At 33.3% G+C, this 22,307-nt stretch overlaps 1 protein-coding gene across 2 annotated transcripts; it reads right to left on the bottom strand.

The window, feature by feature from the left end:
- Window positions 1-227: 227 nt before the first annotated feature.
- On the bottom strand, window positions 228-4,789 carry LOC145102095 (ADP-ribosylation factor GTPase-activating protein AGD5-like). Of its 2 annotated transcripts, XM_079039447.1 has the most exons (11): window positions 4,595-4,789; window positions 2,491-2,549; window positions 2,290-2,380; window positions 2,164-2,218; window positions 1,932-2,022; window positions 1,647-1,851; window positions 1,374-1,560; window positions 1,121-1,254; window positions 805-903; window positions 629-690; window positions 228-527 (listed from the first exon to the last, which is right to left on the bottom strand). In XM_079039447.1, the coding sequence occupies exons 1-11, from the start codon at window positions 4,643-4,645 to the stop codon at window positions 374-376; spliced, it is 1,188 nt and encodes a 395-aa protein (XP_078895573.1). In that variant the 5' UTR covers window positions 4,646-4,789; the 3' UTR covers window positions 228-373. The 2 variants fall into 2 exon arrangements, with proteins under 2 accessions (XP_078895573.1, XP_078895574.1); XM_079039448.1 differs by lacking the exon at window positions 4,595-4,789 and having other exon boundaries at window positions 2,479-2,549.
- Window positions 4,790-22,307: the final 17,518 nt, after the last annotated feature.

The raw sequence follows: 22,307 nt of genomic DNA, 5'->3' as shown, positions 1-22,307 counted from the left end.
TAAAAGGTTGATGTTATTTCATTTAAGAATCTTTTAATTTAAAACTATAATGAATGGCATAATAAGTAATAACCATTTTAGCAAAGTTTGATATAAATGACGATGCTTTAAAAGTTGTATGACGGAAAAACCAAACTAAATACCATCTATTTTCTTTTCTTCCTTTAATGAAAGGAATTCTATTTTTCGTTACATTATTCCTCGTATATTCAAAACAAATCAATCACAAATCCAAATGAAAACCAATAAGTAAACTTGTTTCCGATATACAACTTGAAAGGAATAATTGAATTTACTATAATTTCTATTTCTATATAATTAATGACTTATTTTCCTTTAAACCCCCACGATAAAAATAAAAATAAAAATATGCTCATCGTTTTCCAAACATCCCTTGTGTTAACGACGAGAAGTCGTAATCACCTCCTAATTGAGTCGGAAGGCTTAGCTGTCCCGCGGATGTCGTGGACGGTCTACTTCCTCCTAAAGTTTTTGTACTCGGGACAACTCGACTTCCACCATACATACTGCATACAAAAAGAATAAATAAATAAACAAATATTCTAACATTCTTTTACTGTGTTTGACATGCACTGGACTGAGTCTAGAACTAATATCAATGAGATACCTCGATGTTGTGTAAAAACCGGGATTCCCGATAGGTTGTGAAGATTTGATGTTTCCGATTTGCTAACATGGTCAAACAAACTGATTTTAGCTTTGATATTGAAATGAATACAAATACTTATAATTTACAAGATGAATTTGATAATTTGAATAAAATCGTATTTATTATTATCGAACCTGATTTGGAAGACGGTGGAAACCGTTGGTGCCATTTTGATGATTACCCATCACCTTATATTGTTGTTGCGGGACCGGAAGCGGTTGTATTGTAGTTGACTAGTCAAAAGTTTAAAGAATATAAAGTTGTCAGAACAGATCAGGTTGTATTGCGATTTGGAGACAGGGGTTGATGTCAATGGGACAAAAATTGCAATTTCTTGTCTAACCCAAAAAAGATGGGACATCTGACATAGACTACCTCTCAAACTCTCATCCGTGCAAAAAGACATAAACGCCCATCGTCATTGTCATATCTTTAAAAAATAAGCAATACCTTTTCGAAAAGTTTCATGGTGTCGTTTTTTACTTGTGTACAAGGTTCTTGGGCAACCCAATCTAATCCATCAAAAAGATCCTCAAATTCGGACTTCACTTTGTTACTTGATTTCTTCGCATCATTGTCTAACGCTGAAATATTTACATCAACGAAATCTTTTAATCCGCTTCGTGAAAAAGACTAAAGTACCCTTTAAGGTACAACTTGTAATACACATGGCACAAGCTAAAACAACAGAAAAGATCCTTACTTTGGGTTTTTGCTTGTGGATCCTCATTGCTAGAAGAAGGTTTGAAGCCATTTGCATCGACAGGGGGAATATCAAAAAGATCAGTGGCATTATAGTCATTATTAACCTTTTGATCTGGTACAACCACAATAGCTTTACTTTCCTCTGGTTTAAACTCGGGTTCGATTTGTTTTGGTTGTATAATGACCTAGACATATCGCATGTGGGTTGAACCAATGTTACTACCAAATTCTTTGAAATAAGTGAATAATGTAAAGTCAACCAAAACAGTACCTGTTGGTCAACAACTGTAGAAGAAGGAAGAGGAGGTGTTGTTTTGTTCAAATTGTAAAGTTGAGGGGTCTGTTTTGGCTCAGGGAAAAGAACGATGGCCTTAGTTGTGGTCCCGGGTTTATAAAGTGGAACATTCTCTTTTCGTATTATACTCAAATGAGTTTCAACTTTCTGATCTCGAGAAATCCATCTCTTGTCTACATACCTGATCAAAATCATTTATTTATTATTATTTATTTTTATTTTTATTTTTATTTTTATTTTAGCAAGAAAGAGAAAACATACTTTGCACGAATGAAATTTTCAATCCCAACTCTATCGTATTTAGGAGGCAACTCGGCTTCCCAAAAGCTATTTGATTTCTTATTTCCCATACCTGCAAAAACCAAAAATAAACTTTTTTTTTTTTATAAATTCATCGACCCTTTATTTTTATTTTAAGCAATATTTTACAAATTACAATGATTTCTTTGAAAAATCTAAAGACATACAATGGTTAAAAATGTTAACAACTTACTCTGTATAAATGCGATCTGATCTGGTAGCCATGTATCAAGTGTAGCAGATCTCACCTAAAAAAAAAAACAAAAATAAAAATGAATAAAAGATTCAATAATTTCTATAATTAAAAGTTCTTGTTAACCTTTGATATGTGTACTCCAAGACTTCTATGAACTCCAGAGCATTGCATACATATAAAAATCCCAAGATTTACACTCGCCCATCTTGGACCCCTGAAATCATAATGTAACATTTTGAATAATCCACATAAAATCTAATTACTTTCTTGAAAAATAACAAAAGAATTTCTCTTTTTACTGTGTTAAAATACCATGCCACCTACATGCTTTTGCATTCAGCACATTCCCTGTTCTCTGGTAATTTAAGTAACCCCTCGAGTATCTGCATGATGAGACCAATAAGAAAGTAAATTAAGCAAAAATTTAATTAAAAGAATAAAGTTAAATGCAAGAAATAGCAATGTACTTTCATTGATTTGTTAATTATAGTATCCTACTTTCATTTCTTCCCACTACACAGAATTATGCTTTACAATTATAGCTATGTCATCCAAATAAGTTTCATACTTTGGCCACAATAAGTTTTGTATTTCATACATTGGCCCCAACACTTTTCTATATTGGCAGGTTTGGTCCCTAGTTATTACTAAAGGTAATCTTAATTTACATCCAGAAGATTTTACTTATTACCTAGCACTAAAGACCAACAATTGAAAGAGAATCAATACTTTTCAACAATAAAACAAACAAATTGATATTCCTTAAAAGTACTACTATTATGAATTATGAGATGTTGTGTCCTATAAGAGTTACAACTCATTGAAAAAGTGGGCCCTGGTGACAATACCATCTTGGCATCAACTGACATTCTTTGACAGCTATGTTACCAACTCACAACTGAATACAAACACAAAAAAGAAGCTCACATAACTGTTTGATTTAATTAATGATTTTATCTCTTTGTTTAATATATCATGTGACCCTTTTGTGAATTCTTAATACTGCCGATTTGCAAGAAAACAAACTCCATCGATAATTCCTAGAATTCTTTTAAGTTCTTTTTTTTTCAGTTTTCTGAAAAAGATTCCGACTTTTTCTACTAAATGGTAAAATATGTATGCCAAAAGTCAATTTTAGGTGTGACACATATTCTGAGCTTTTCTTTTTCATTGTTTTTGTAGGCGAATTAGGACAACTGCTCTTGATATATAATTTTTACAGCTGAAGCACTATAGCATAATCACTTTGGAGTTGTCTATTATTGCTATGAGAAGATGCTTTACCTACTAGAGACACAATTATTGTAACCTCTCATTTGTACTTTACAGCTTGTGCACCATGCATAAGTGGTTGTACTTCTAATAAAAATTGGATATTTTGACTTTCTGTAGATAAAAGAATTTGGACAACTGCTCATTATATTATTTACTCTTTAAATTTCAACTACCCTATCAAGTATCAACAACCCAATAATTGAAACCTTTTATTTATGCTTCATGACTTGTACTCTATGCATTAGTAGTTGTACTAAAAGATGGAACTTTTGACTATGTTGACAAGTGAATTACGACAACTTTTCTCATAAAGAATGTTCTTTCTTGCCAAATTTCAACCAACTATTCCAATAGGATATTATTACATATCATGCATCAAAAGTTGTAGGATAAGGAAATGCAAGTTTTGGTTTTGTGCCTTCTCAAACAACTTTTATTGCACCCAAGTATAGCTTAATGAGCACAAAAGGACATCCACAAAAATTAAAACCATTTATTATGAATTTACGATATGTTATGAGAATCAACATCAATTTGAAAAATCAAAACTCAATTCTGAATTCTAAAAGTAAGGTTTGATAAACCAAGCACATATGAATCTAAATACCTAATTGATAATTGAAGAGCAGTGTATAGAGAGCTGAAGCAAATGTGATGGTGGTAAAATTAATGAAGATCACAGCTGAAATCATATTCTTAAACACCAAATCACAGATAATATCGACAATCAGCCATAGAAATATCCATTTTTTAAGAAACAATAATATCTTAAACACCCCCACAAATGGAAAAAAAAAAAAAAAAAAAAAAAAGCAATGGCAATTATAGAAATTAAATATTTTTTTCCTAAAACGTTTCTTTATTGATTTAGTCGTAACCTTGTGAACCAGCTGATATAGTAAATCATACAGAAACTACGGCAATCTCATATGAGAATTTACAAGCGAAATTGATTGATTTCAAAGCAATGGATGCACAATAAAAATCGTTTGGAAATTGGAATAAAAGTCAAAACTAAAATCATATAATTAAACACCAAATCAATCATAATTTCTCCAAACAACCATATAAAATTACCAAAAAAGGTTTATGAAACAGTGCAAGCAAACAAAAAAAATGAACGGAGAAGGAACGCGAATGATAGAAAGCAAACCTTTCTGTGTTTTTCATTAAGCTCTTTACTAACGCGCGCTTTCTGATTCATGTTGCAGAATCAGTTGTGTGGCTATGTGGAATTGTAGATTGAAGAAGAGAAGAAGAAGAATTTGTTGAAGGGAAATGTTAAACTGCGCGTGAGAGAACGAGAGATTCCTTGGTCTGTTTGGAGCTTTTTGGGCTTGCGTGGATATGCAGGCCTCTCTTCTTTTTAAATATTTTATTTTATTTTACAACTTATTATTAAAATCTAAAGACTAGTTTTCGTAAATGGTCTATGTGGTTTTTAGTAGTATTAAGTTTGATTCCTAATTTTCTTTTTCTTCAAGTATGGTCCTTGTGGTTTGAATACTTTTTGTGGATAGTCCTTTTGGCCCATTCCATTAAATTGGAAGGGGTTAAGTCAAATGACCAAAATACTCTCGTCTACTTTGTCCGTGATGTCACTTAATGAATCCAGTTTGACGGAGAGAGCCAAAATGACCATCCACAAAAAAAAAAAAAAAAAAAACACGGGTCATACTTGAAGACAAAAATAATTAGGAATCAAATTTGATATTCCTAGAAACCACAAAAAGTTTTCAAATCACGGAAACAATACAAGGAGTCATATGATTTGTATTGGGTCTGCTAAGAAGTTGTGTCTAACTCGGTTTCAGACTATTTGATATCGGAGTTAGAATCCTTTTGATTCGGTCTTATAGCCTCTAATATATCTTTTACGGGATCTGATAAGATGTTAGGTCTGACTCAATCATACATTAACTCAATCAGATCTGACTCAATTAACAATTATTAAAAAACCCCAAAGTTAAATATGAAACTATATTCATTCTATATTCTTATATAGAGTAAGTTATAAATGTGGTCTTTATGCTTTACAAAAAAATAATAGTTCCCTACAAAATTTTAAATTATCCTAATATTATCTTTATATTGGCATTTGGTTGTAGGTATGATCCCTGTCAAAAAAAAACTAGATTTGAAATTTGGACTAAACATGTAATTTTAAGTAAAGCACATAGATCATATAAACATGAAATGCAAAAAAACTAGATTTGAAATTTGGACTAAACATGTAATTTTAAGTAAAGCACATAGATCATATAAACATGAAATGCAAACAATGATATTTTTATAATTTTAAATTTTCAAAATTTCAACTGAACTTAAATTTTATGTAAAACTTAAGGAACAAATTTGTAATTTATTCTATTTTATAAATTTTATAAATGGTCCCTATGATTTCTCAAAAATTGCATTTTCAAGATATCTTTAGGAAACACAACATCGGTGATCCTTGTGGTTTTTAAACGTTACATGGTTGGTTTTTTGGCAGTTAAATCTAACTTTTGTGATGTTAATATTTTCAAAAAAGACTCATTTACCCTTAGACATCGGTGATCCTTGTGGTTTCTAAACGTTACGTGGTTGGTCTTTTGGCAGTTAAATCTAACTTTTGTGGTTGGTCTTTTGGCAGTTAAATCTAACTTTTGTGATGTTAATATTTTCAAAAAAGACTCATTTACCCTTAGACTAACTATGAAAAATGTAATATACCACATGGACCATTTTTGTAATTTGATTAATACGAGTAAAATCTCATTTTTATATACCTTTTTTAGGAAAAAAAAACACACATTAACATTTAATATTTTTTGGTTTTTTTTCTTCAAGCCACCAAATAGATTTGTAACATTCATTTTTCTGGTACTTAATTTATTCTGAATTTAATATGTTTAATTCTTTAAATTTTTAAAACTAAGAATCTAGAATTTATCGCAAGTGAGCGTGGGGCACCACTTATAGGGTGCAACGCGCTTAGGCCCATGGACTGATTGTTCAATTTAGGTTTTTTTTTTTTTTTTTTTTTTGGGGGGGGGGGGTATTTAAAGGCCATTAACCCCTAGAGTTTGTTCATTCTCAATATTCATCACCCTTAGAACGATTCTTGAGAAACTATAGCCTCCCTTTCTTAGATTTGAGCCTCTCCTCTCTCTTCTTAACTATTTGGTGTGCTTTTGGTGATTCTAGAGTGAAGGATTATTGCAAGATTGTATTAGGGAGCTTTGCAACCAAAGATCTTAACATTTATCTATCTTCTAGACCTTTGTAAGTAAGAAAGATCCTTGCTTTTTGATATCTCATATTTGAAATTAGAAGATATTGGTGTTTTAGTCCATTTTTTAGTGTTTTGGTCCCTTTAATGGTTTAATCTTTGGACTTTAGACAACTTCGTGATCTTTGAATCATTCTAAACTTTAGATATGATCTTTTGGTTGAGCTTGAGAGCATGTAAAGAGATTTCTTTACTCCTTTCATGTTGAAAATGAGATCTTAGACTTTTAGGAAACTAGGGTTTTAGGCTTTTAGCTCTAGTGAGTTTGGGTGGTTTGAATGGATAAAGTTGGAAACTTTATCCATTAATACATCATTCATGACCATATTTAAGAACTAGATACATGGACATAACGGATTAAGTCATAAAAATTAAGTTGGGACTGCCTGGGTGTGGCATGCCTGTTTGGGAACTGGTTCGCCTTTAAGTTTTCAGAAGACGTGTCTGTTTAAGTCCAGGACCCGACTATTTTGTTGTTTTGAGAGACGTAGGGTGTGTGTTTGTATGTGTGACGCACCTTCTGACTAATTGTTGACTTTTTGACTTTTTGTTAAAGTCCGACCACAAGTCAAACTTTATGGTTTAGATCATTGTCTATGGTTTACCTTTTGTCAATATTTAGAAGGTTGTGGGACCAACCTTCACATTTCGTACGAGCTGTAGAGATTACATGCTTTGTTTGTGAGGTGTGTTTTCTCACTATACTATTTACTATAGTATGGGTCCTAAAGTGCTAGGATGTGATCAAAATGTGGTATGTTGTTAGGCAGGTAGACTTATAAGTTATTACATATGATGTCGAAATGTATGTTTATCTATTATTATGTATGTTTAGACATATGTGGTGGGGGTTGAGGCATTCCAACTTTGTGTTAAATGTCAATATGCGTACAGACCAACTTTATGTTGCAGCTAAGGTTTGAGTTGATGACAAGATCAACATTAAGTGTTGTGAGTCTAAACATTAATAATTGGTGAGCTGGTGACAAGAACAACTAGAGAGTTGTGAGTCTAAACACTCATAATATGAGTCAGTGTTTTCGGTGAGAGAAGAGAGGATCGAGAGGGATGGTATTGATTCGAGAGAGAGGGAGAGAAAGAGAGAGAGAGAGAGAGAGAGAGAGAGAGGTTCTTATTAAAAAAGACAAAATAAATAAAGAGGGTAAATAGGTAATTTCATATATATATATATATATATATATATATATATATATACACACACACACACTAGGTGTAAAACTCGTGTAATACACTGGTTGATTTAAAAAAAGATTAAACATTAAAATGTAAATAAAAAATATTTTTAATGTACAATTTCAAAATAAGAAAAGAAGAACCATATTTATTGCAATTTAATATCATATATATGATATTTAATACTTTACATATATAAGTATATGAGTTTAATTTTAAAAATTGAAACAAACCAAAAGTTGACAAGTGGATAATATTTATTTTAAAAATACCATAAAATGATAAGTATCAAAACTCATGAGAGATTGACATATGGCAAAAAAACCTTCATTTATTAAGGAGGATATATATATATATATATATATATATATATATATATATATATATATAAACTTTTTTTAACAGGGTTAGCTAAAATGACCAATTATGCATGATTTTAAAACCACAAGGACTACCGGCGTGTGACATCCCAAAATTTACGCTCATTTTAAAAAATTTATTTATGCGTATTTAAAAATATAGTATTTCTTTTATTGCGGAATTGGACCCAAAATATGCTTCATATGCTATAATATCAAATCAAGACATTTTAGAAAAAATATTTTTCATTCATATTTTCAAAACTCGGGATGTCATAACTAATACAAGGTACATAAGCATACACGAAGACTTACTACCTTTCATTACACTAACGGCCAACATCTCATTGAATCTCTCAATAGAAACATACATCATTGTCCATATATAGTTACTTGTGATACAAACAAATTGAGTGGGTCAGGTTAGGAAACCTGGTGAGATACATAGGGGTTTCAAACCACAATATTATAATCTTTAATTATATATTCTTCAACATTCAAATAACCTAATTACCCCACTCATATTATTCTCACTTACTAATCATAATATGATGATCTCGATGGATCTTTCTTATAGGATCTTTATCAACAAATAACTTTAATTCCTAGATGATTAGGCATGGCGGTATGATAATACTTCGTGTAAACACGACAGTACCTTAGTACTTTGGATAGTCATGGCAGGCACGATAGCACAATAGTATTTTGGTTTAGCATGACAGTACAAAAGTACTTTGGATAAACATGGCAGACGCGAATTATTATTTCGCACGACTTTCACTAACCTATCACAACCACTATCTCACACAGCTCTATCACAACATCTCATTTGTTATTTCGCGCAATACTTCACTACCCAATCATATTAATAAGTATGATAAATATACAATTAAATAAAATAACAATCATAATCTACTATAACAACCATAAAAGTCATGAAAAGTTTAAACTTTTATAACAACCCAAAAATCATCATTGTTTACAAATAGTTTTCCAAAATATGTCAATATCAGAGAAATCCCAAAATCATGAAAAAAACATGAGGAGGTGCACGGTCATGCCTTCGCCTTCCCGCGATCCTCTAAGGTACGTGAAACATAATTCAAAACTGTAATCCCAAATCTTAGTGAGTTCCCTCAAAATACCAATACACGAGCAAATAGCATAAACATAATAACAACATGCAATGGGTCCACAACTAATAGATTGGATTACGCCTAAGCCCACATCATAAGTATGGCTTGCCCCTGGGCCCGCAGCTTATGTCTGGCTTGCTCCCCGTTCTGATCATTCATCGGACTGACTACCACTAAGCCCTCAGTACGAGTCTGGCATGCCCTTCCCAACCCTCAACTCGTATCTGGAATGCTTATGATCCCTCAATATGAGTCTGGCATACCCTCCCTGGCCCTTAACTCATAACTGGTATGCTCTAGGGTTTGTTGGCTACAACATGGAGTAGTACAACCTCAACCCAACCCACACAATATGTCGACATATAACAAATAATATCATATATAGATAAACAGACAATATTACAGGTAGTCCTACAGACCTACCAGACTAGCATATCAAAACTAGCATGCATATATATTCCATACTCAGTGTATCAACAATATCAGGTTATCAAACCAATAGGTCGGCCTTGGTGTCTTCGACCCAAAAGTATAGTGAGGAAAACTCATCTCCTAAGTAGCACAAAACTGATAAGGTCCGACTCCGAATCTCAGCTCTCAACTCAAATGCCTACAACCACCAAGTGACAAATTCCATCAAAACCCAATAATGCCCAAAATACCCTTAAAATTCAAACTTGGTCAAACAGTTAAAACCCATAAACCCACTGAGTCAACCCAGCCGGTCAACCCAGCCGAGTTAACTCGAAAATGGTTGAACCATGCGAGTACGCGGAGCGTACTCCGGAGGTACGCGCAACGTACACAAACTTCGTATTGACCGAAATACGGGGATGTTCACCGAGTACGCGGGCTGTACTCCCTTCTATATGGGATGTACCCTTGTAGAGCCCAAAACTTCAATAAGTGCTTAATGGCTTAAGCACTTAAGCCCAAACTTCATATCCATGGTCCAAATGCACCCCAGAGTCATAAAGTCACAAAATTTATGACTTTAAACATCTAAAAAGTCCTTAATACATGGTCTTAATCAATTAAGACCTTCTTCAAGAAGCATGGATCCAAAAAAGCTAAAGGGGCCTCATTTTTATGACTTAGAACCCTTCCTAGGGCCTGAAAGAACAACCCAAAACGTCCAAACCAAACATGCATAACAATGGGACTTTTGTGACAGGAATAACATCATAAAGCTACCAAAGAGAGATCCAAGCAAACAAAATATAAAGGTAGAAACTTTTTTAACTTCTAGAGCTTCCTAATAAAGTGATGATCCAAGATCCACAAGCTTGCTTCAAATTATAACCTCCTTGATGCAACTCCTTATTCCTTAATCACACAAAGAACACACTTTTAGCTCAAAACACTCTCTTATGGGGTTAGGGTTTGCCAAAAACGACTCAAGGGCTTGGAGGTTGAAAAGGATGAGGCTAAATGATCCATAAAGGTGTTTAAATACCCCTCAAACCCTAAAAATTAGGGTTTCACTCGGATATAAGTACGCCCATCGTATATATGTGTACGCCCAACGTACTAGGACGTGCCATAGTACGCTTAGCGTACTCACATGTACGCTCAACGTACAACTCTTGCTCCTAAAATTACAATTTTGCCATTAGGGCTTCTTAGGGATACATCTTTACAATCCAAGGACCAAAATGACATAATTTAAAACCAAAGGAAGGATTTGAAAATACATGAAACACATGATGTTACATGTACAAGTACATTAAACATAGCAAATACAACATACATATCAATTAAGCATTTAGAATACTTGTATTTATGTGTAAGTTTGAAAGTAACTATGCACTCACCTGAGAGAGTGGATAATTGACGATTTCGGCAACACTTCGCTTTGTACTTTGAAAATACCTAGACGCATAAAGTACTAAGCCTTAGTTTAGTTCGTAATCCTGGTGATAATTATAGACTAAATTCCTCACTAATCTAAATGTTTACATCAAGATCTATCAAGTAATGATTAACCTGGCATGATAGTTAAGAGGCAGGATCATTTTGGCATACTAGCTTTTTTGAAATCCAATAACCAAGCCAACGTGATTATTCTAGACACCTCTCCTGTAAGTAGATCAATTAGTATAACGACTTGGAATTACTAATAAATCTTATTTATAGGTTCATAATAACGACTTATTACTATAAATATAAGTTACACTTAAAGTGATAAAGTGTAGCTTAACTTATAGAGGTCTTCTTGGCAAACGTTCGGAAATCGTGGTGGAAGAACTTCGGCCTACTAGCTACTAGATGTTGGGCTCTCAGGGGTTTCAGGGCTACTTTGGAATGCCAAAACCATGGAGAAATGGGGCTACAGTAGAGAGAATTCAAGAGAGAGACTTTAAGGTATGAGGGAAAGGGGTTGCATACGAAATGCTATTTATAGGAGGGAAATTACACATGCGTGTTGCACACTATGATGATGTCAGTCCATTGGTTGGTTAACACGTGTCCTAATATGGGTGGGGTTGTGTGGCTAACTTCGGGATGCAAGCTATGTGTGACGTGCGCACTCGTGCCGATTTTTAGATTTTCAAAATTGTGTGTCTTATTTATACGAGCTCGGTTTTTGATGTTCTTTATATCAACGTGTAGCTATCGACAAGATCTACAACTTTTATTTAGATTCCGTCGACTAAATTTGACTTTATTATTTTACACAGACTTAGATTGTTAAAGCCCATATAAAATGCATAACTCTCTCATTTGGTGTCCGTTTTCAACTATCTTTATATCATTTAACTCCTATTAACGATATTTTCAATTCTCGTTTAGATTGTTTCGACCAAAAATTAACCGATCTGAAATTTAATTTCTTAGTTGTATACTCCTATGATGAATCTTAGAAAAATCATAAATTCCTCTAATGAAGCTAAATTTAGATGTTCTAGGGATGTCAAAAAGTCATGTGGGACCCCGTTCCCGTGTGGTCCCCGTCCCGTTTGGGGGAATTTTTTAAAAAAAATCGGGGGCGGGGACGGAGGCGGGGGAAAGGTTAACCCATGTTTTAATTTCGGGGGCGGGGGCGGGGGTAGGCAATCCCGCCCCGAAACCCCCATGGGGTCCCCGTTAATAAATTACACATTTATTTACATATATTAATTATATAAATACAATAAACAATAACATGATTTTGAGCTTCCAAAATTCATCAAAAAACATATTTTAAGTTGTTAGTATAATGTTTTTAAGATGTCATAACTTTTTTATTTTTAACATGTAAGATTCTGCTATAAATAATTATTTGTTATTTAAAAAATAGTTTCTTTTAGCCTAAATAATAACTTATTTTAGCCCAAAAAAGGCAGCCTGAAATCAATCGGGGGCGGGGGAACGGGGGCAGGGGACGGGGTAATAAAGGGGATTCGGGGGCGGGGGTGGGGATAGGAAGGCTGAACATTTCGGGGGTGGGGGCGGGGATAGGGGAACAGCTCCGGGGGCGGGGGCGGGGGATGCACTCCCCGTCCCGTTTGCCCCCGTTGACATCCCTAAGATGTTCTCTATATGTACACTCTCAATTTAACGACTACTACGACTTCAGTTTAGATCACTTAGGCTAAAAAGTAATTTATCAAGAAATTCACTTTTGTATGACGCGCAGAGCCGTATCGGTTAATCGTGAAACTTCGAAGAAGCATAACTTCTTCATACGAAGTCGGATTTCAACGTTCTCTATATGTATGAAATCCTTGTCACGTATACTTTGAATTTGTTAAGATTATTTTTCCTAAATAATCTTTTATTAAAAAGTCATTTTTAACATTTGTTATTTTTAAATTGACTAGCTTGAATATGCGGGCGTTACACGGTGTAACGTTGCCTAAAGATATATCCTGAAAGTGCATTTTTTAGAAAACCACTATAATACCCGTATCCCCAGGTATAATTATTTGAAGCTTAAATTGTCATTTTTGCATTTTGATGTCCTACGTTGAGCGTAGGATAGTCCCTTACAAAAGGTATAATTCCAAGATTCGTAGATTCGGATTTTGCATCTTATAATCCACCTACAGAAGGTATAAAGCTTCCATCTTGATGATTATTCAAGTTAGATCTAGTTGGTCTTGATTTTTTGTGTTTTGGTCCCCATAACCTTGGTCTTTGTGAGTATGGGTGTAACATCCGATTCTCAGGTATTTCCATTTTGTCCTTGGCTTAATTTAAGTTTACATTTTTGGTCCCTTGTTATTAAAAGAATTGCAATTTAGTCGTACATCGGGCGTACGTGAGGTACCGTCGTCGTACCTGTGAGAAACCCGGAACGCAGAAGCCATGCTGGTACGCTGGGCGTACATGTGGTACGCAGGGCGTATTAGCTCAGCTTCCAAACCCTAATTTTAAGGGTTTGCTTCCTATTTAATCCACCTTATGCCTCCCTTGGACATTCCTTATCAACATCCACTCCTACAAAACCCTAATCTCAAGCCTAAGCCTTGTGCGTGAAGATTTTGGAGCTTGTTAGTGATTTTGGTGCTCTTTTGTTGAAGAAGAAGGCTATTTAAGGAGGTGGTGTTTCTTGCAATCTTGTTGATCCAAAAACTACCTCACCTTGTGTATCTTTTGAAGGTATAAAGTTTGTACCTTGATGTGTTTCTTTCTAAATCTCCATAGATGAGTTTTTATGAGCTTTTTGTGCCAAAGCTTGGAACTTTGTGAGTATGAGGTACCCCATAGCGTTGTAGTTGTCCTTTCAGGTGTTTTAAGTCATCTAGATTCATGAAAATGGTTGCTTGATGGTCCCTTTCTTTCCATGCAAGAGTGTAAGGGTTATTAGCAGGATTTAAGTTAGGGTTTTGAGGTTTGAGCTTGTTTCTTCCATGAAAAAGCTTAAAGTTATGGACTTTATGGATTAAGACGTTCTATGGAGGTCAGATCTAGGTTTGGATTGCATGTCTTAATGAGTAAGACATTTAGGAGTGAATTTTAGAAACAACTGATGTACGCCCATCGTACTTCTAGCTATGCCCAGCGTAGCCATGCCTGACCTCGACTAATCGAATCCCTCGAGTATGGCGCACATAAGAGCAGTGTACGTCCAGCGTACGCGTTGGGCATTTGACTTTTTCCTAACTTTGAATTTTGGTCAATATTTTAGGGTTTTGGACCATTAAAGGGGCAAAATGGTCTTTTCCCTAAAGGGGATTAGTTATGGAATTTGGACTTGTGAGTTGAGTTATGGACCTTAATTATTAATTAGGGTTAATTATTGTGATATTAGGTGGAGTCTAGTTTCGACAGTTCGGGTGTGAGATTTATCTGTCATCAGTATCAGATGAGTTTCCTCACTTATTCTTACCTGTGTGGTAGAATAGTTGTATTTGTGATGACCAGCTGGGTCTAACTGTTATTATTGTGTTATGTTGTTTTTGTATGACTGAGACTACAAATAGTCTCCATGGTTGCTTATATCCCACAGGGTGTGCTGTTTGCCTACTGGGACTGCTGATAGTCCCTAGGGTTGCTGATAACTCATAGTTGTTTATTTATGTTGTGATATATGTGGTATTTTGGGGAACTCACTAAGTTCTCGTGATTACAGTTGTTGATTATATGTGTTTCAGGTACTTTTGAGGATCGTGGAAAAGCGAAAGTCTGATTGTACACACTCGTTGGGAGATTTATTACTGAGGCATTTTGTGATACTCTGATATTTTGTAATGATAATTTGTATTTGACACTTACGTTTTTCCGATGACTTGGTTTGCGAACAATATTTTGAGTAATTTAAAAGTAAAAAATTTGGTTTGAATTTGAGGTGTTAAAATGAGTTACTCCAGACCATTTGAGTATCATTTCCAAAAGTTTTTGAGCTTGTAAACCCATAAAAATAAGAGCTTGGTCACTCTCATCCATCCATGCATGAGTTCTTGAGCAAAAGTTGGTATTAGGGACTTAGGGTTTGGTTTTGTGCTCTATCTAGCCATGCAAAGGGATAAAGTCATACACTTTACCCATTAAGACACCCATTAGATTCAGATACGAGAGTTGGAAGGTTGTCTTGTTGTATTAAAAGATTAAGATGGAAGTTTGGACATTAGTAGAGCTACGTTGAGCGTAAATTTCTCTACGCTTAGTGTAGCATGGTAATCCTCTGTTTCATTTAAAGCTTTACGCCAAGCGTAAAGTTGTGTGCTATGCCGAGTATAGGTATGCGCTACGCTGAGCGTAGCACCTGACATATTTGCTATATAGAGCTAGATTCAAATATGGATTGACATCTATTGTGCGGATGTGTGGACAATGTTATTATGTGAGAATAAGAAAGATAATATGTTATTTGGTAATGTGGATATGTTCGATCTCACATAACTGTTGTCATTATCTCGCATTCTCAATAATTAAATCGTCTATAAGGTTATTATAGACTTTCTTTTTATTATTCTCATTCTCTCAGAATGTTGTCAGAATGTTTATTGAGTCGTATTTGGTAACAATGAAAATGAGTAAAAAATGATGTGTGAGAACAAAAATGAATAATAATTAGTGAGAATGCATGAAAATGACGATAGTTGTGTGATGTTGAACGTATTTACATTAGCAAACAGCCTATTCTCGTAGTAATTCTCATAGATTAGCAATGTCCACACATTCGCACAATAGTTGTCCATTCACATTATAACTTCGCCCTATATATATATATATATATATATATATATATATATATATATATATATATATATATATATATATATGACTTTTAAAATAAGAAAAGAAAGTTAGTTATGATATAATTGACATTAACCCTTGAGAGTACGGTCTAAATTACATTATGTGGGTGAGCTCTTTGGTTAGGTATTGATGTTGACACACACATGTTTTTATTTTTATTTTATTTTAACACTTTAAATTTGCATTTAAAGTCATGTCTAAGTTGCTTTAGACCTTGTCTCAAAACAATATTTATTAATTGTTTTTATAAAGTGTGATTATATATTTTTGTTTTATAAAGTTATTTTTTGTATTATATAGTATGAGCAAACTCAAGAAAAAAAAACATAAATTTGAACGGATAAGAATATTATAATAAATGAATAATTTAATTAAATAAAAACTTTATAATTTTTCAAAGAAATAAAAGTAAGTTGTAAAAAATCAATAAAATGTATTTTCATCATATTTCATAAGCTATTTTCCAATTCATCTAACAGATTTTTAAAACAAACAGAAAATAAATATCATTAATTGTCATCTAAACATATAATATATATTTTTTTCAAAACATAACTTGAATCAAACGCCTCCTACGATGTTAGAATTTACTAAGTTGTTGGAGTGTCATTTGCAAAAATGAAAAACCTATACATTCCGATAGCAAAACTATACTATAACATGCTCAAATACTAATAAGCGTGGTAAGAAAACTACCACGTAGAGATGCTCTTAAAATTTATAGATGGAGTACATGATTGATTAGAACTAAGAAGGGTAGATTGGGAATTTCAAAAAGAGTCAACGTGGATGATGACTAGATTGTTCAACAATGGATGAGTGGGTTTGTGTTTGTAGCCGACTTGGCGACTTGCACTTGCACCTGTCTTCGCCGTATATCTTGACCTTTATCACCGTCAACGTCTTACCGCATTCACAAGATACAATATTTTTTTTTATTTTAAGTTTTCTTAAAATTATATCTTCTTAATATTAAATATAAATGTATCTATTTTGTTGCAATAATCGTTACAAAATATTGTGGATATCGATTTTGAATACAACTCTAGACTATTTTCTTTTCCAGGAAAAATTATAATAGTTTTCCACATCTGTCGTGCGTATAATTAAGTTGACACTTACCTTATCTCTATTCTAATAAATGAATAGTTTTAATTTCACTGTGACAAGTGTCACTCTAATACAAGTCCTCATTAATATTATGTCATATGTCATGTAAATATATTAGGCAACCATTTCAAAATTCAAATTTATATTTTCTAATTATATGTTAAATTTGAAGTTATAATAACTTTAAAAAATTTGATATATCTCTTAATTAATAATTTATTTAAAATCATTTATTTAAAACAATTGATTTATAATTATATATGTATATTATGAAAGTTTAATTAATTTTATAACCGTAGTTTCCACGGGTTATAAACTAGTTTATAATAGATTCAATTGATAATCTGATCATCTCAATGTACCGATTGCAAAAATATAATCATTAGTATTTAAAACGTGTTGTTCTTAATATTTTAATATATAAAAAACTATAATAGTTGACCCGTAATCTTCCGATTTTAGATAATTTTTATTTGAAAAACCATTAATCCTTCTTTTTCCTCGAAAAAACAGTTATTTCCAAAAAATCAAAACATTCAACAAACTTATTATTTTGAACCATATTTTTTTGTTTTGACACACAATTCCCAGGTTTTTTTCTTTGATATTGTTGTTTACTTGTTTGTGTTGCTTTTGATAGTTGATAACATTAAAATTTGAAGCAATCATTTGATTTTTTTTTTCTAAAACAAAAAAAGAAGACGTCGTGTCAAATTTTTGTTGACGAAATACATATCAAAATCTATTTACAAGATGTTCAAAGAATGTTGTAGCATGTAAGAATATTGTAGCATGTGAAAAGCAATATCACTTTCACAATGTTTCTAATTGGGAAAACATAAAAAGTAATTATTATATTTCAAACGTAGTTTGAAGGTTGTATGTTCTCCTTATATTTGATTATCAAAATAATCTAAGATACCAAGTCAATTTAATACAAATATTTCTATTAGATTCTAACAAATCAAATGTTTTCTTCAAATTCTAATAGTAAAAATCATTAAGAACACTATAAACAATGAACGAAGAAAATGAAAATTATGAGTGAGCAATATAATTAATGACATTAATACGAATCAAATCATTTATAATATTAAAAATTGAACAAGACATGAAATCTAAAATTAGATTAAGGAATTTTCGGAAAAACAAAAATTCCTTCCCCCAATATATATATGTTTTTTTTTTTGTTTTTTTTTTTATTATGATATTAACTCTTTATATTTGACTAACTATTGTATTTAAAATAAATCTCAAAAACATTTGTATTTTTCTTAAAGACGATGCTTTTGTTTAGATTTCAATGAATGCAATGTTTTAAGGTTAAAAAAATAGTTACTACATTGGTCCTTGTTCAATAGTCGTGATTTTTTTTTAACTATTTATTCTACACTAGTTTATAACCCGTAAGAATTACGATTACAAAATTAATTAAATTTTTATAGTAAAAGCTAAAAATTATTAATCAATTATTTTTAAATAAATTATTAATTAAGAGATTTTTTAGTTATATAAAATTATAATCATTGGTTTAAATAAATATATGAAATTATATCATTTTATAATTTGTATTGATTTTATTTTAATTTTTATTTTAATGTTATTAATTTAATGTAGATAGAGTGGAAAATTTAAAATTTGAAATTTGAAAGAATAATCAATAGGTTGACAAGTGACAAGTATTAATTATCAGACTAATTCTATAGACTAATTCCATTGTTATATAAATGTTTAAATTAGACAAATTTTTATGTTATGACAATTTAACATGCTAACGCTTGTGTTTTAGAAGGGTTAATTCCTTTTTTGGGGCTTGCACAATGATCAATGATGGTTTGTAGTTTGAGTTTCTCCGGTGGCAAAGATTGTTGTGAGTTTGTCCGATCTTTTTTTTTTTTGCATGTTGTTATTACATTCATTTGATTTATTGATTAATTAATTAGTTTATATATTTGGTTCGATTGTTTTTTCTTTGAATTAGAACTTTCCTAACGAGGGTTTCAGATCAGTGTTCGCATACCGACTAATCTTCCGTTAAAAATATAAAATTATGCATCATGCCTTGAAATCAATGCAAACGAACATTCATTACTACAAGGACTAAATAATAAATAAATATAAATGAATAGGTTAAACTCCTAGCATGACTATTTATCAAGGACGTATTCGATTTAATTAAATTAATTGCAATGGCCTTTGGTCGGTCAAACCAAAATATCTTGTCCTAACATTATGTTTAACTTATGACACATTTCATTCTAAATCAAATACGATTAAACAAAAGACATTTTTTTAGAACCGATAAATAATTATATAAATAGAAGAGAGTCACTCCTAGCAAGTTGCTAGGAGGCCAAGAGTACAAGAATTGAAGGAGAGACAGTTACATACAAATAAGAGGATTGACACACCAATCTACCCATCTAAATTTGTAATGATCTCTCCTATGCTTAATCCATGTAAAAACAATGGATTTTACCGTATCTGCCAATTTGTATGAGATATCCTTATTTTTCTAAAGATCCCATCACACATTGCTTTCAAAAGAGTACATTATTGAAATCGTCCCTGTGGTTCGGTCAAAATTGCATGCTTGGTCCCTAACTTTTTTTATGCACTCGGATCGTCCCTGTCGTTTCATTTTTTTGTGTTTTTCGTCCCTATGGTTTGGTAAAAATTGCATGTTTGGTCCCCAACTTTATGTATGTAAGGGACGAAAAATGCAACAAAATCAAACCACAGGGACGAAAAACACAACTAAATCAAACCACAGGGACGATCCGAGTGCAAAAAAAAAGTTAGGAACCAAACGTGTAATTTTGACCAAACCACAGGGACGATTTCAGTAATTTACTCCTTTCAAAATAAGTCATGTCATCCCAGAACATATGCTAATTAAGCCTTTTCTTTTCTTTAAGCATGTCCCCCATTGGGCTACAAACTTCACCAATTCCTCAGCATTCCCAAATTGGATATAAGGAATTTTGCACCAATGAAATACATATTCCTAGACCTTTGAAGCCATTGGGCAGCGAAATAGCACGTGGGTTGCATCTTTTTCCTCCGCCTCGCAATAGGAACATATAGCTGATGTAATCTGGATACTCCGTCTAAGTAGAGCACGAGCAGTTGGGATTCGATCTAGCTTTGCCCTCCACATGAAACAGTTGACCTTTAACGGGATTTCATGGATCCAGTTTATTGGTACTTCCCCCGTCATCAAATTCCTCCAATCAGTTCGTGTTCTGAGGGTGTTTACATGGAAAATCCCATCGCTTGACAGGTTACACACCCATTTGTCACTTTGTTCCACTGTTTGAAAATTACAAACTCTGTTAGTGAGCCCCTCAATCTCGCACATCTGTTTTGGAGTTGTTGGTGCTTCTTTTCAGTCCCAATTACATCTCTCCTCTTGTAAGCGATCACCGATCTTACAGTGTTTGTGGCGTTCCAATTTATACATCTCAGGAAAGGAATTCTTTAGTCTATTGTCTCCAATCCACCTGTTAATCCAAAACATTGTATCATCACTGGAACCGATCTTTTTCGATAATACTTCATTTAAATCAATTCCATTTTTTTTTTCTAATTCTCCTTGTACTCCGGCTACATTATTCCATACACTAGGTATGGTTTTTTTTGGAAGTATGCTATGTCGGTTTGTTATATAGGTTATGGATTCCTTTTATGACCTTGCTCCATAAGCTCGTACCATCCGTCTTCAATCTCCATAACCCTTTCACTGTTAGTGAAAAGGTTGAGCGCCCTTGATGAACCCAGACCAAGACCATCCGTTTCTTTGGGAGTTATCACCTTTTCTTACGATACCCAATTGATTTTTTTTGTATCATTCGTACCATCCCACAGGAATCTCCTTCTTCTTCTTTCTAGCTTCTTGATAACACCTGCAGGAGCAACAAACAGTGAAAAGTAAAAAGTTGGGAGGCTGCCAAGAACAGCCTTCGCTAGTGTTAATCGACCCCCGAGAGAAAGAGTCTTCGACTTCCATATGCTTAGCCTTGTTTGAAACTTTTCAATTACAGGAATACAATGTCTTTTAAGTTTCATATTAGCCCCTATAGGGACGCCGAGATAGGTGAATGGCAGTTTGGATGGTTCACACCCAAATGGCTCTACCATAGTTACTACCTCGTGTTGTTCCATGCCGATTCCAAATACTCTCGACTTATTAAAATTCACTTTTAATCCCGATGCTACATAGACACACCGAAGTATTCTTGCAAGGTTTTTGATATTTTCATCGCTCCATTCCCAGACGAAGAGTGTGTCATCTGCATAGAACAGATGTGAAACGCACGAGTTGTTGTTGGGGATTTTTTTCCCTTTGAAAATTCCTTTGGCACATGCCTCCTTCATCACAATATTCAGCACCTCCATCTCGATTATGAACATAAATGGTGACAAGGGGTCACCTTGTATTATTCCTTGATCCATTTCAAACTTGCCCATTGGGGACCCGTTCACAAGGATTGATAATGTCGAGGATTTTAAGCAGCTTTGTATCCATCCCCTCCATCGTTCCCCAAATCCCATTTGCATTTGTATATGATCAAGATATTCCTAATTCACCGTGTCGAAGGCTTTGTTGAAGTCTACTTTGAAAAGCAGCATCTTATCCTTTACCTTCTTGACCCAAGAGCACATTTCGTTAATTACTAGAGGGTCGTCAAGAATGTTCCTTCCTTCTACAAAGACTGATTGAGCTTCACATATACATGTCCCGATGACCCTTTTCAACCTTGTAGATAATTCCTTTGCAATAATCTTGTACGTGCAGCCAGTGGGATTTATTGGTCGATAATCACTAATAGCGAGTGAATCCTTTATCTTTGGGAAACCATTTTTTTCATTCCCACAAGCCCATATCGCGTTTTTTACTTCCTCAATTGTGAATGGGACTTCGAGGCTTACGCTTGTTATTGGATCTAAAGATGAGAAGTTCATGCTAGAGATTTTTGGTCTGGAGGGCCATCTCTCTTGGAATTTCTTCCGATAGAAATTAAGGATCTCATCTTTTATTGATTCTGGTTCTGTGATCCAATTATTATCGATTAGTAGTCGCGATATCCTATTCTTTCTTCTTTT

This window comes from Lactuca serriola, chromosome 4 (assembly GCF_051521515.1).
Source record: "Lactuca serriola cultivar US96UC23 chromosome 4, Lser_US96UC23_V15, whole genome shotgun sequence".
NCBI classification, from domain to species: domain Eukaryota; kingdom Viridiplantae; phylum Streptophyta; class Magnoliopsida; order Asterales; family Asteraceae; genus Lactuca; species Lactuca serriola.
This window is presented reverse-complemented; position numbering and strand designations above follow the sequence as displayed.